Source organism: Nilaparvata lugens, chromosome 3 (assembly GCF_014356525.2).
Source record: "Nilaparvata lugens isolate BPH chromosome 3, ASM1435652v1, whole genome shotgun sequence".
Lineage (NCBI taxonomy): Eukaryota > Metazoa > Arthropoda > Insecta > Hemiptera > Delphacidae > Nilaparvata > Nilaparvata lugens.
In genome coordinates this window covers 77820192-77836383 of record NC_052506.1, presented here as the reverse complement: position 1 = coordinate 77836383, position 16192 = coordinate 77820192, and the positions used below count along the sequence as shown (strand labels likewise).

Below are 16192 nucleotides of genomic sequence, written 5' to 3'. Positions count from 1 at the left end.
TTTACACGAAGTATAGTTGTTTTAATTTGTGTTTATAGTCTTTTATTTTATATTGAAAAGTCATCAAAAAAGGGTACCTACAATGATGTTATTTTTAATATAAAAATAAGTAGCCCTGAATACATTTCAAGAAGACATTACATCTAGTAAATGTATTTGAATGTACATCACTCTCATAAAAATAATACAGAAAAAATTATTCATGAATGAGAATTTACGAACTGTATGATACATTATTGGAAAGAGAATAGATTTCAATCATGAATGAACTTGCTACATTTTTAATTTGAAAACAAACTACTTTTATAAATTCATTAAAAGAAAAGAACTTTTCAAAGTTTTTAATTTTTTCTCTAGGGTTTTTGGAAGGAATAATTATTATTATCAATTAGGTAATAATTATTAAATGCCAATGCCTTGCTAAATTATATAGCCTACGGTAATTAGTTTATTCTATAATAATTTGTTCTAGAAGATCTGATGGAACAGTACGGTATGTTCCAAAAGGAATGCATGATTTGACTTTTCAAAGCTTGAAATCCCCATAGATCGAATAATAGTGTTTTTAGCTGCTACATAACGGAGATCTCAAGCAACAGACGCCCATTTTACACATTGCACTGTAAATGAGTGGGAGTTGCTGGTGGGATGCCCTCTAGATATAGGGGGTACCGAGGAAATCAAATACCCGGGGTGGACCAAAACCAGGCAAACTGCTGCCTTGCAGATTAGATTTCTTTATTTATGTATGTTATAATATTGACTGGCTTATACACTAATTTACATTAAATGACGGTAATGCTAATTGTTAAACAAATTATACAAACTATAGATAATTAAATTAATCAAACAGAATAAAGATTAAATGCAATTAGAATAATGATAATATAAAATTGTAATGTAACTTCATAAATCGGCGGTGTTTCAACAAATACTTGTCGATTCTTCAAGAAGGATATGAAATGATATCCTTCCCAGCAACACACGATCGGGTGATCAGTAAACACAACGCAGACGGAGATCAGTGGATATTCAAAGGCTAAGGAAAAAAATTTGACCTCTGCCTTGTAGTTTGGTATTGGCTTACCAAAGGCTAGGGAGGGACTAGCCTTCTCTTCTCCATATAATTATAATTAGCTTTAAATTTGGAGGCCACTAATGTCTTTGTGTGTAGCGTGCTTAGCTATATGGAGACAACAGTAGGTTTTCCACTAGCTCAATTTGCTGTTGCAGAAACACAGAATTAGAAATGTATTCAAGTATTGGACAATCCCACATTACTAAAAAGCTAGTGGCAGCAAACTATTGCTCCTGTGTGTAGACTCTTACCAGATTTTGTTTCTCATCTGCCCGCTTGGTCATGCATAAGCATGATCAATCTTTTACTAGCACATAGATGCATTCAATGTTATCACACCCTTAAATAGACAGGATGACAATAAGAATATGAATTCTGATGAAAAACCTTATACCGGAAAAATCATATATGGAATAAAAAACAATAAATTATATGAATTGATAAGTGTTAAGCGATGCTGATTTTTAAGGTTATGTTGAGGAATCTTTTACTGGCACATAAAATAATGCATTTAATTTGTGATCACACCCTTATATAGACAAGATAACAATATGAATATGAATTCTGATAAAAACGTTACTTCCAAATAATTATATGGAATAAAAAACAATAAATTGTATGAATTTTATAAATAGGCTGTACTGTTTTTCAAGGTTATGTTGTAGAAAATCTATTTCAAAAACTCACCTCTTTATCCATTTTTCTAAATATAGGACAAAATACTATACCAGAAAGTAACAATAAAATTTAAATATTCGTTTTCTAAGTTTAATTTTTTGGAATGATTTAACATATATTTACAGTTTCCCTTTGTTATTTTTTGATAAATCAAATAGACCATTGACTACCAGCTTGACCAACCCAACGACTTAGCTATTTGCATATACTTTTCAGGTTATGAAAATGAATTATCCGATTTTAATTCTATTTCTCCTGATAAGATCTATTTAATAATATTTTCATAATATTCAAAGTTGGAATGTCCAACTTTTACGTATTTTATCGCAACTACATAATATCCTACCCGATATCGAGTAAATGCAACGATGCTATCGTTCATACTAAAACTAATAACAATTATAAAACAATGATTTACTCACTTGAATACATGAAATTAACTCTTGTTTCGTTATGAATTTCAAGAATAAACACCAGACCTGGTGTCAAATACCTTAGTTATTTAGAAGGCTTCCAACCATGACATGCACTGCACACACTAACCGCCAATTATAAACTTCACTTTGAAACTTCGAATAAGATTGTTTCAGTATTTCACATTAAAAATGTATTATATATTTTACATGCAAATAATGCTTGAGTTTTGATTGTTGAATACGCTCTATTCTTGTCTCATTGCACATTTTCGATCGATACTTAGTAAGGTGGGTACATTAATATTTATTTAAAATACAATATCTATACTGTGTTGACATTTCTGAAAATATCTTTATATCATTATTTTTTGTTATCACAAATTAGTCCAGGCAATGAATGCTCAAAAAAGGGTATAGAGGGAAAACTTGGAAAGATAATTTTTGACCCCCACACAGTTCTGTTTAGGGTAGTAAGGAGGTAAACATATCAAAAGTCCCCACCCCTACCCCTTGTGATAAGGTGGAGGGGGTGGTTTCAAGGTACCATTTTTTGTTTTCCCGTATGCAACTCAAAAACAATGTATCCTAAGGACTTGACTGTCATATAACAAATTAAAGCTCACATAATTTCCTACAATATTCATTCTATAACTTTTTTCATATCTTCTCTATTTTTCGAGATATCCGCTCTTGGAGGTGTGACATTTTTGAAAAGAATAAGTTTGCCATAATTTTTTTTATATTTTTGCTCTTATAACTTTTTAAAAATCGATGGAAAATATCCATGCTAATTATTAGCTTATAGAACATTGAATTCTCTTCAATTTGATGCATAATTTCACACTTTTACGAATTTCTCTGCACCTTTTGCAGCAGCTTTAGTGTTGAGTATGAAATTCCATTTTTGCAACAATAGACCAATTGACAAAGGAATTTGAAGGGAATGATTTAAACAAAATTTTTGACTTTGCAGCTTTGTTGAGACTAGTTAAGAGGAGAACACATCAGAAGTCCCCATTCCTCACTCATGTGCTATGGGGATGAGGGTGGTTTAAAAGTTGCATTTTTCAGCGTTCTGCTTCCACGCTCATATCTTGAGAACAATGCATTCAACCGACATAACTAAAAACTCAAAAATAAAGCTTGATAAATTCCCTACACTTTTTGTTCAGTGGAATTTTGTGATATTCCCAACAGTTCCCGAGATATCCTCTCTTGAAGTTGTTGATAATACTAAAAGTTATTGAATGTCACAATTTGAGGCTTGACTTTTATTTATATAGATTATGGATAACTGTAAATAAAACAGGTCAGTTATTGAATAACTAAAATTTATTGCAAATGCTCTCTATAACAACATTAATAAACTTAATTCATATTCATTTAGAAATGAAACTAACTTTATCAATAATTACATTGGTAAGTATATTATCTTGTTTATTCATTCTCAATTCACAGATTGTCGTAGTAGACCTCACGCATTTTTCTCATCCACAAGTATCTGATGTCACCTGTTCTAGTTTGTTGATTCAGTTGAATCATAATTTACTCTTAAAAACTGTCATTTGTTTTATCCAAGATCAAAAACTCACTTATGAGATAATAAACTCAAGTTCACCTTTGAATTTGTATCCCATATGATAATTTATCCAGTTCCGTGATAATCTTTCCATCTGATAAAAATATTTCTCAACTAATTTTAAATTAATTTGTTTCAATCAAGAATATCATAATTTCTCCAGCATTATTTAGTTCATTTGATTATTTTATATTTTATTTTCAATCACCTATTGAATTTGTTTTTCAAATGTGGGAATATTGATACTGAAGGGCACGCATCATAAAAAATATTGAAACCCTACCTTATAGAAATAGACACGGCCAGACATCTGTGTAATCATGCAATGAATAATCCACCTGTCAGCTGATTGATTATGAATAATTCTATAGTCTGATTAATCCTATCTTCAAAGTAGATGTTATATAATATACTGATATCAGAGTATGGAGGAATACTCCTAATCCATATACCATACTCCTACTCCTACCTTTCCATATTATCATTAAAATTCAAAAACCTTGTGTATACATCGACGCACAGTTGAAAAAGGAATATTCCTGCCAAATCTCATCGAATTCTATCAACTCTTTTGGACGTAATCGCGTTACATACAGACAGACAAAAGAAAATCAGAGTTAAAAAATAGACCTCACTACGCTCGGTGAGTTATCTGCTTCCATATGATATAAGAAATACCCAGTCTGAATCAATTTGATGAAAAAGTTGAATACTGACTGGCTAGTGATGTCTTTTTTAATCCTGGTGTTTATTAAAGTTTTTGTAATATTTTGAATTTACCGAACATCAATGTCATGTATTTGTTTAATTACCCATGCCAATAAATTATTAATTAAAAAATGTTGTAGATTCGCATAATTATATTAATACCTACACATTACCCAGTAAATCAAGACTAATTTCTTAAATTAAGAGAATTCATCTCTATAGCATGGAGCAGGGTTTCAGCAAGGACACTATCATATACAGAAATCTACTGAAAGTGAGAGCTCCACAAGTGTTTCTAGACCTCGGCAAGGATGGTGAAGCCAGGTTAAGGCTGACTATGACTATAGTGAGGTTCATGTTATAATGGCAGTGGAGAAAGATAGTAGAACAGCGTTGCCAATTCTCTGCCTTGTCACTGTCTTCTATGGAGGATATCTGCTACTGATATATCTGATGTAATATTAACAGAAAAATATTGTTTAGAGTGATCGATTATATTTTATTCCTCATGAAAATATATTTGCCAAAGATTAAATACTAAATTTTCATAATTATTGAGATTGAATGTTTTGTTGAGTATAATTCTACATGGTTGGAAAAGGATATGGAAATGTTGCAGAACTAGAAAAGGATACAGCTTTCTGCTATGAAGTATGATAGACAAGGAAAGCAACACCAATGTTAATCAAATACTGCCATTATAACGTGGACCTCACTAAAGGAGAGCTAATGAGGGGGAAGCAGAGGATCAAGCTGCATGACGTTGAGTTGATGGTGGGGAAAAATATCAACATGATACTATTTTATCAAATGACTTGATAATTTTATTGTGGATGATGACCATGTGAGCAGGTAATGCTTGTGAGTAGGTAATGGAAAGTGCGAGGTTGATTTCCGCCGGCACACACCACACTGTGAGCAGCATCCCCCACTCCGCCCCTCCACAGACGCCAGTCCAGGGCAACCCTGGCAATTTAAATAGAGGAGTGGGGAGTTGTGAGCCGATACTTACTCAGAACCTCAAAAAATGTTGTTTGAAGCCTTTAGCTGTGATGACACGAAAATAAGAACGACATTTGTGTGTACACACATGTTCAATAACTTATCCTGTTATTAGTGACCACCTTACTAGGAAACACAGTAAAATAAATTTAAATGAGCACATGTAAAGTCACAAATTTTCAGCTGGTGGTTGTTTCTCCTTTATGATGTGTTCTTATATGTCTTTTCAAATCACTTGATCGAGCACATTTATAGTCACAATACTCGCAGCTGAAAGGTCTTTCTCCTGTATGTGTTCTGACATGTTTTATCAAATTACTTGATCCAGCACATTTATAGTCACATAACTCACAACTGAAAGGTCTTTCTCCTGTATGTGTTCTGATATGTTCCTTCAAAGTGCCAGATTGAGCACATTTATAGTCACATAACTCACAACTGAAAGGTCTTTCTCCTTTATGTGTTCTGACATGTTTTATCAAATTACTTGATCGAGCACATTTATAGTCACAATACTTGCAGCTGAAAGGTGTTTCTCCAGTATGTGTTTTGATATGTTCCTTTAAAGAATCAGATCGAGCACATTTATAGTCACATAACTCACAACTGAAAGGTCTTTCTCCTGTATGTGTTCTGATATGTTCCTTCAAATTACTTGATCGAGCACATTTATAGTCACAATACTCGCAGCTGAAAGGTCTTTCTCCTGTATGAGTTATGATATGTTTCTTCAAAGTACCAGATTCAGCACATTTATAGTCACAATACTCGCAGCTGAAAGGTCTTTCTCCTGTATGTGTTCTGATATGTTCCTTCAAAGTACCAGATTGAGCACATTTATAGTCACATAACTCACAACTGAAAGGTCTTTCTCCTGTATGTGTTCTGACATGTTTTATCAAATTACTTGATCGAGCACATTTATAGTCACAATACTTGCAGCTGAAAGGTGTTTCTCCAGTATGTGTTTTGATATGTTCCTTCAAAGTACCAGATTGAGCACATTTATAGTCACATAACTCACAACTGAAAGGTCTTTCTCCTGTATGTGTTCTGATATGTTCCTTCAAATTACTTGATCGAGCACATTTATAGTCACAATACTCGCAGCTGAAAGGTCTTTCTCCTGTATGAGTTATGATATGTTTCTTCAAAGTACCAGATTCAGCACATTTATAGTCACAATACTCGCAGCTGAAAGGTCTTTCTCCTGTATGTGTTCTGATATGTTTCTCCAAATTACTAGATCGAGTACATCTATAGTCGCAATACTCACAACTGAAATGCTTTTCCCCAGTGTGTTTTCTCATGTGTCTCTTCCAATGAGTGATCGATGGAGTTTTATAGCTGCAGTCAGCACAGCTGTAGAGCTTGATCTTTTTGCCAGCCACAGATGGCTCAGTGCACTCTTCCATGGGAGAGATTGAATGTGCATTCAGTCCACCCACTTCTGTTGCATTGGCAGTTTCAGATGTGCTGCAGTTTGAAGGCCACATCTCCGGTTCACTCTCCACTGAACATCCTTCTGCCTCTTGCTTAACTGCAAACACCAATAATGCAACTTGTAAATGATTGAAGCAGAATAAAGATAATGAAGTAATGATAAAATCTAGTGTAAAACACTCACACAATTTTCCTTGCCTCACCTCAATCATACCGCATTAATTATCATAATCATTATTCATCAATTGAAACAATAGTTTATACAAACCAAGAGTTTTGCAGCCGATTGTAGAAATAGTATATACATAAAACACATTATAGTGTTAAATATTCGGTTGGATTATGAACAATCAGAGAAATAATAATAATAACAAATAAATTATGCCATGAGCTACTTTTTTATTGAATAATGATCCATGATTGCTAATCCAGACCATGGTTTTCTCTCAAAATTGACATACATATAGGTTGAATTGTCTGAAAATGATTGGTTATGTATATGGCTGCCTATCTTTTTTGTTTCAAAACACAAAAATACTGTTGAATAAATAGGAAATTTCACCTGCGTTTTGACACAAACTGTAAGAAATGTGCATCAAAATTACAACTATAAACTGACATGAAATTGTGAGCTCTAGTTTGATGAGTGGGGCATCCACTATTCATCGACTACTCAGAAGAGCAACATGGCTACAATTGGCAAACACAGCACATTATTGCATATCAGTTGTGCTGGAAATAGGATGATAATCTGTAGTGAACACAAGTAATCAAGTGAAGGGCAATTTATTGAAACAACAAGACGTTGATGTTGTCAATACCACTCTGTATACTGAGTGTCCCAAAAGTAAAGTGCCAAACTTCGGGAATAGGTTCTATGGGTCAAAACATAGGAAAAATGTGGAATATTTTTTTCCTAAAACGCTTCGTTTACAAGATATTGGCCATTTTGTATTTTTTACAAAATAATTTTTATCTTCAAAGTTTTGCAACCGATCGCAATAAAAATCGGTTGGTATGTTCAAATAAGAGATGAACTGTAGAAAAAATTTCAACTCTGTTAAATTAGAAAATTCAAAATGGCGGCCATTTTAAACTTTCAATCCAAAATTGCGGGAGAACGGTGATAGATAGAGAAATTCAACAAGAGAAACTTTTCTTAGGAAATTTCATTTACAATCATTCAACACCAAAAAAAAGAGAATCATTTACATTGACAAAGTATAACAGAGATACAATGAAATGTGAGTTACTAGGCAGCAAAACATGAGTACATCACAGTAAGCTATTAGAAAAAAAAAAATTAAAAACAAATTTTTTTCATCCCACCACAAGAAAATCATAATTTGATGTTAATACAGACTGGTAGGCTTCCTTTCTATTTACAACAAATTGATGTTTTGCTGCCTCGTAACACACATTTCATCGTATCTCTGTTATGCTTTGTCCGATTCTCATTTTTTTGGTGTTGAATGATTGTAAATGAAATTTGCTAAAAAAATTTTCTTGTTAAATTTCTCTATCTATCACCGTTCTCCCGCAATTTTGGATTGAAAGTTTAAAATGACCGCCATTTTGAATTTTCGTATTGGACAAAGTTGAATATTTTTTCTACAGTTCATCTCTCTTATTTGAACATACCTACCGATTTTTATAGCGAATACAAAATGGCGAATATCTCGTAAACGAAGCGTTTTAGGAAAAAAATTATTCCACATTCTCTTTGTTTTGACCCATAGAACCTATTCCCGAAGTTTGGCACTTTACTTTTGGGACACTATGTATAGTGGTATATAATATACCACAATATATCCTCACATACAATCAAATTATTGAAGAAATGTGTATAAATGCAACTTATACCTATAACTGTTGCTATGGCAACCACATGCAACCACATCTGATAGCTATTACCCTACATAATGAATTATTGACCGAGCGAAGTGAGGTCTAAGATTCAAGTCGACGGTTTGGCATTTCTCTTAATGTTTAAATGTTTATATGTTGCGCATTTACGCGGTAAAAATGTAATAATGTTCTTTACATTATGTTGCAGAAACGCGGTAATAGATTTTGATGAAATTTGACAGGTATGTTCCTTTTTAAATTGCGCGTCGACGTATATACAAGGTTTTTGGGAATTTTGCATTTCAAGGATAATACAAAAGAAAAAAGGAGCCTCCTTCATACGCCAATATTAGAGTAAAAATCAGTCTATAAAATTATTCATCATAAATCAGCTGTCGAAAGATTATAAATTACCTACCATGACGCAAGCAATTATTCAATATCTCAATGTAACTTGGTAAAAAAGCTGTGTAGACTATTAATTGCATGCCTCATTGAATGCAGTTTTTATGCACTATTAAATGAACTCTTAATTACGTGCAATAGCGCATGCGATTAAATTGTCTCTCGAACTTTCTCTGCTTTGAACTCGGGCTGTCCTGTTGCCAGTATGTCTTGAAAAGAGATTAGATTTTGATGTTGGCATTTTTGATTCACCAACCCGAACAGCCATTAGCCGTTTTTACACCGATATCTCGCCGACACGTCATAAAGACAGGATTTACTCTGATGGACAGTATAAAAGGAGGCTGCGGTTTATAACTGCGCGAGGTCTACTGTTCACAGAACTACTAGTTCCTTCATTTCCTGTTATGTGTTATTATCATTTATGAATGAAAATGAATGAAATAATAACTCGAATCTCACCATATTCTTCCTCTTTGATGAATATTAGATTATAGCCAGGGATTAGATAATGTTGTTGGCTGAAATCATCATCAGTTGGAGAGCATGCAGTGCTGCACTCTGGCGCTGGTTCTTGGCTGCTATCATTCTCCTGCTTAACTCTCGCCATCTGCAATATTGACATCACAAACAATGAGGAGACAATCGATTATTGTTACACTTCATGTAAAATACACAAATATTGGTGAAGGAGCAGCAGCTACTGAATTTGACAGCTGTCTTGAGTTATATCACGATAATTCCAGTTCAATGTCAGTAATTGTACTGGTTCTTAATAATCATGAAATTTCAAGCTAAGGCCAGCCATTCACGTTAAGGTTTGCCAAAGAGCTATAACTGTACAGATATTCGTCTGCACCCTGCAGTACACCTATACAGGCAAGATATACTACTGTGCACTGGGTGAGTGAGGGGTAGTTGAAGTTGAAATAGCAGCCATCAAGTTATGCTCTCTAATCTAGATAAACTGATTGCTAGTTTGGTGGGTGTAAACAGAAAACATACAAAAATGCTAGTCAAAATATTTACAACTTATTGTATTACAATAAAGTATGGACTTTCTTCTGTAATCATACACTTGTATGTTCAACTCACACTTACGCGACTCAGGTCGAGAAGAGACTCGACTCTAGTCGAGAGCATGTGTTTCCAAATGATGATACTCAGACCAGTCGATTCTAGTCTCCGCGATTGTCACCATTTGAAAACACATGCTCTCGACTAGAGTCGAGTCTCTTCTCGACCTGATTCGCGTAAGTGTGAGTTTCCCCCTGTGGGTTGGGGGAGCTTTGAGTCGAACATCGTACTCAAGAATGTGTTGAAAACCAGATACACCCACAGTATCCCTGCTTGTCGTAGGAGGCGACCAAAAGGGACCCCAAGGCAACTCCAGAAGTTGCCTTGCCTTCAAACCCACGGGATCTGCTCCATCAGGGCAGTTTCGGAGGGGCAAAAAGAAAAACCCAAGAGACCAGAGATGGGTGAAACTCCAGCACAAATGCGGGTCAAGAGGCTGAATCGAGGACTAATCAGTCTGAAGAGACTGCCAAGCATATCACATTGGATTGCGACAAGCAACCAGGTGATGAATTGGATGTTAGTATAGGGAAAAACTCCAGGTTCTTGTAAAGGACACAGGTATTGGTTTGCCTAACTAACATACTACTTGGGAACACAATAAGCTTCGGTTGACGTGTGGGGTTCTATGAACATTTGGATCCTTGAATCCGTCCCTTCAAAAACGATAAACAATAAGTGTGAGTTGAGCCTTAATGTTATTGACAATATTGCAATACAGGCATTGATTGTGTTCCTTGAATTAGAAGGAAATAGAATTCTATCCTTCTATTCCAAACAAGCTGGTCTTCCTGAGGGACTCCCCACAATTCAAGCCTGCGCTAATAATAACAACAACCGAATCTGGAAGAAAAGTTTTCATTCAGCAATAAGTTTTAATTATAATTTGATGAGAAAATCTCAAACTAAACTGTATCATTTATTTATTCTAGTCAAGATAGAATACATGCCTGATTGGAAGTTGAACCATTGTGCGAGGATGACTCATCTTTGATGCTGCTAGTTGCTAATTCACATTCTCCAAATTCATCCTCATGCTTCTCGATCTTGATCTGCGAACATAAGATATTCTTGTATCACTTGAAAACTAGACGAATATCAAACTCAGCAAGTAATAGTGCTCAAAATTAAATATGGGTTGTAGTAGTTGTTTATTTATTTCTGTTGTTGTTGTTATTTCTGTGTTGTTTATCGATCAATAGATTCAAGAATGTATCTTTTAAAGAATGGACCTTTTACTATTGTTCCCATTGATATCTACTCTACTTTTTTATAACATGCATGAAAGGCGATCAATATAGTTATTTGTGCAACTAGTGCGCAAAGTGATAGTTTGCTGCACCGAAAGAAACGTTTAATGGTTTCTTGAATGGAATGGTTTCTTGAGTGCAGCAGAGGAACTTTGCGCACGTATTTCACATTAAGTTTTTCCTACAGTTACCATTGAATATGGAAAGTGGGTAATTATGGGTAAAATTTCCTGAAATGCATCAAATGTATATCTGTGTAATTTTATTATTAATAAATAAAATAGAATGTAGTATGTGTGTTTGAATGGCGGCTGTGTGCTGTCAACTGCTGTCATCCACCACACTCCACCACCCTCAAGACTCTTATAACGTGCTAGACCAATACCTACTATTACTTCAGGCCTCACAACTAATTAATGACGTCATAGCATGTAGATTGATTCTTCCTAGATTGTAGTAGCTTATACTAGCTTATCACTGTAACTTTTGTTACTGTATCAATTTTTTATTAGATGGAATACTACATAAATTTCATATGAAAGACTTTTGTATTTTATTAAATATAGATTTTATTGAAATAAAAACACTTTATTCCACAAATGCAATAATTTATCCATACTTTCAGCTTGATAGACATAGGCGTACTCGATTCAGTGATAGAGCTATTGATAAATTCATGTCAACCAAAAATACTTAACAATAACCTGTACACTACCGTATCAGAATCGAAGGAGAGGTAAATCAAAGATAAACCAAATTAGATGTAACTCTTTTTTAGGAAAAAGGCTCCCACAAACTTGAACATTGAACACAATAAATCTGTGGTACAAAGAAACCCATCAGGAGAATGTTTTCAGTTAGGTAAAACTTTTAATATTAGTATGTTATGGACAGTTCCAACACTTGGCTTTTACTTTTTAATTTATTAGTTCAAAAGTTCTTTTACACACTTTATTCACACTGTTCTTCCACGCTCCAATTACACTGTTATTTCACATTTTATCTACACTGTTCTTTCACACTTCAATTAAATTTTCCACTCACACTTTATTTACACTGTTCTTCCACACTTCATGTAAACCGTTGTTTTGTAGAATTGAAGTTCTTCCTTCTTCTCACTCGTATCTATTTTCGTTTCGAAGTTTCATCTTTCAAAAAAGAAAATACCCTACCTACAGAAACTTTTGGAGTCTTGTTATAATTTCCGCGACATTAGGTAGGTACACAACATTCTGTATCCCATGATTTAAAACCCCAAATTCATCATTACTTTTCACAAACGAATATTAGAAGAATGATAAAGAAACCATATTCATTGAAATGGGTGACTGTGAAAATTGAATTTGTAATTCTAATTTTGTTGATTACCATATCATATGTAGTAACAAGCATCAGCGCTCTTATTTCGCTTGCTTACCGCCAGTAGATCATGGATCTACATGTGATGACGTCATAGTTTCTTAGAGATCAGTTGTGGGGCCTGAAATAATAGTAGGTATTGGCTAGACCCACAGTCACAGTTACCAACTTAATTTCGATTTTGCTGCACTGGTGCTCCATATAACCTACTAACTATTTTGCGTTGCTATGTTGCAAATCTGGAGTGCAGGAAAAATTTTTCCCGCACTGGAGCGGAAAAGTGATTCTTTGCGTTCTGTAATCAGTGCAGCAATGGCCACTTTTCAAGGTAACTGTAGGAAAAAATATTGTATAATAAATTATAAAGAATATTGAGACTGAAATAATCTTTCAACTAATTTCATTATAATATACTATCAACAGTAGAAAAGTTGAAAGAAAATGGGATTCAACTTTATCATATAGCTGTAGTCAGTAAATTTCAAGGTGGATTGTTCAACAATACATGCCTGCTGAGTAGCTGTATCACTACGTGCAGCTCCAATCCAACTGTCATCAAAAGCACTTACCTGTTTCTCAAATTTAACCTGCAACAAAGAGACAAAAAATCAACTTGAATCCTTCACAGTAGAATTATGTTGAAACACGTTTTCTGTTTTAAGGTTATCTATTTCAGATACCCTGGTAAAGTACTGTACTTGACAATTAATCAGGCAAAACTCTGATAGTCAGAATTTTCAAAGCTTGAAATCCCCATAGATCGAATAATAGTGTTTTTAGCTGCTACATAACGGAGATCTCAATCAACAGACCCGCATTTTACACATTAAGAGAGTACAGAGTACTGCACTGTAGATGAGTGGGAGTTGCTGGTCTCCTATCGGGCGCCTCCCCAGGTGGCGGGGAATGCCCTCTAGATATAGGGGGTACCGAGGAAATCAAATACCCGGGGTGGACCAAAATCAGCAAACTGCTGCCTTGCAGATTAGATTAGATTCCTTTATTTATGTATGTTAAACAATTTACTGGCTTATACACTAATTTACATTAAATGACGGTAATGCTAATTATTCAACGAATTATACAAACTATAGATAATAAAAATTAATTAAACAGAATAAATATTGAATGCAATTAGAATAACGATAATATAGAATTGTAATATAACTTCATAAATTGGCGGTGTTTAAACAAAAAATTGTCGATTCTTTAAGAATTCCCATCAACACACGATCGGGTGGTCAGTGGACACAACACAGACGGAGATCAGTGGATATTCAAAGGCTAAGGAAAGAAAATTGACTGCTGCCTTGTAGTTTGGTATTGGCTTACCAAAGGCTAGGGAGGGACTAGCCTTTTCTACTCTATATAATTATAATTAGCTTTAAATTTGGAGGCCACTATTGTCTTTGTGTGTAGCGTGCTTACAGCTTACATGGGGACAACAGTAGGTTTTTCACTAGCTCAATTTGCTGTTGCAGGAGCACAGAATTGGAAATGCCATCTATGCATTCAAGTATCGGACAATCCCACATTCCTAAAAAGCTAGTGGCAGCTACTATTGCTCCTGTGTGCAGACTCTTACCAGATTTTGATTCTTATCTGCCCGCTTGGTCATGCATAAAAACATGAATTCTGATAATAAACTTTATTTCCGAAAAATTATATGGAATAAGAAACAATAAATTGTATGAATTAATAAGCGTTAAGCGATATTGATTTTTAAGGTTATGTTGAGGTATCTTTTACTGGCACTGTGATGATATTGAATCATCATATGACTAGTGTTTTCTTCTTATGTTTCTGTTATCAGATGTTGAACTATTTATTCTAATTTTGAATCTGTTATGAATTCATTACTGATCAATAAAGCCTAGAATGCAGAGGTTTTTCATTACAATTTATTGATCAGTAATCTAAAATCATCAAATCAATTCATCTTATCAAATACGAGTCAATCAATTTCTATTCTCTATTTCACAATTTCTATTCAACAACAAAATGTATAATCTTCAAATCTTTTCTGGAAACGAAAACTAAAAATTCGCGTTACGATGGACAAATTTTTGAAACCAGACAAGTTTGATGGTGATCCGAATTCTCCAACAGCTCTACAAGAATGGAACTTCTGGCTAAAGACTTTTGAGAATTTCATCGCATCTTTTGACGAAGAAGACATCGATGATGAAAGTAAGTTGCGGTTGCTTACCAACTTTCTATCTCATTCTGTTTATCAAACAATTGCCGACAAAAATTCATATACTTCGGCTATTGACGCACTAAAATCTGCATATGTAAAACCAATAAATGAAATATTCGCTAGACATAAATTGGCAACTAGAAAACAGTCTTCAGATGAGACAATTGACCAATATAACCAAGCTTTACAACAACTGAGTAAGAATTGTGGGTTTGCAGATGTTGATTCTGAAACTCATAGGAAAACATACATTCGTGATTCATTTATCCGGGGCCTCAGCTCTCATCAGATAAGACTGAGACTTTTGGAGTTTGACAAGCTAACTCTTGATGAAGCTATTGAAAAAGCACGTGCCTTGGAATCTGCCAGAAATCAATCAGCGTCTTACTCTTCTGAAATAACTCTTAATGCCACTTCAAATAATTCTTCAGAAAATTCATGTAAAGAAACAAATTTGTCAGCTGTAAAAACTGGAAGCTCAAGTTTTCAAAAATGTTATTTTTGTGGTCGTCAGCGACATAAAACACGTCAGCAGTGCCCTGCACTAAATGACTCATGCGAAAAATGCCAGAAAATAGGTCATTGGAAAAATGTCTGCAAATCTACTAAAACTTCTTCATCTTCGGCGCTTATCGCAGCCTCTACTGTTCTTGAAAATGCTACAGTACAAGCTCAGGTAAACAACATTCCTACTTCTGCTTTGATAGATACAGGAAGCTCTGAGACATTTATTTCACACTGTTTTGCTAAAAAATGTGGACTTGAAATTGTACCCTACAACTGGTGCAGTGTCCATGGCTTCAACATTACTAAGAAAGAACATTTCCTTTTATTGTGTAGCTCATTTAGAATTTTCAGGTCAACATTACCCCAAAACAAAATTCAGTGTATTGCCTGATTTGTGTGCTAATGTTATTGTAGGACATGACTTACTTAATCAACACTCTGAACTTAGAGTTTCATTTGGAGGAACTAAACCCCCATTGACTATCAATTATCTGGCTCCAGCAAAGATAGAACCTCCACCACTTTTTGAGTTTTTAACTAAAGACATTAAACCTATAATTACTAAATCCCGAAAGCATTCTCTTGAAGACACTAGTTTCATGGAGAAAGAAATTGAGAAACTGCTAGCTGATGGAATTATTG

General features: G+C 34.4%; 2 protein-coding genes across 2 annotated transcripts in view; one reads left to right on the top strand and one right to left on the bottom strand.

Moving 5' to 3' along the window:
* Positions 1–5258: 5258 nt before the first annotated feature.
* Positions 5259–9752, bottom strand: LOC120348744 (gastrula zinc finger protein XlCGF57.1-like; the record flags this gene model as incomplete). Its single annotated transcript, XM_039424699.1, is given in 2 exon segments — positions 5259–7001; positions 9620–9752. Coding segments are annotated over 2 exon segments (1494 nt in total), but the record flags the coding sequence as incomplete, so codon positions are not given.
* Positions 9753–14897: 5145 nt separating this feature from the next.
* Positions 14898–16192, top strand: part of LOC120350284 (dentin sialophosphoprotein-like) — a 20166-nt gene continuing 18871 nt past the window's right edge. Inside the window, exons 1-2 of the mRNA XM_039422902.1 lie at positions 14898–15033; positions 15262–15424. Coding sequence (XP_039278836.1) covers positions 14898–15033; positions 15262–15424 — 299 coding nt within the window. The remainder of the gene's footprint in view (positions 15034–15261; positions 15425–16192) is intronic.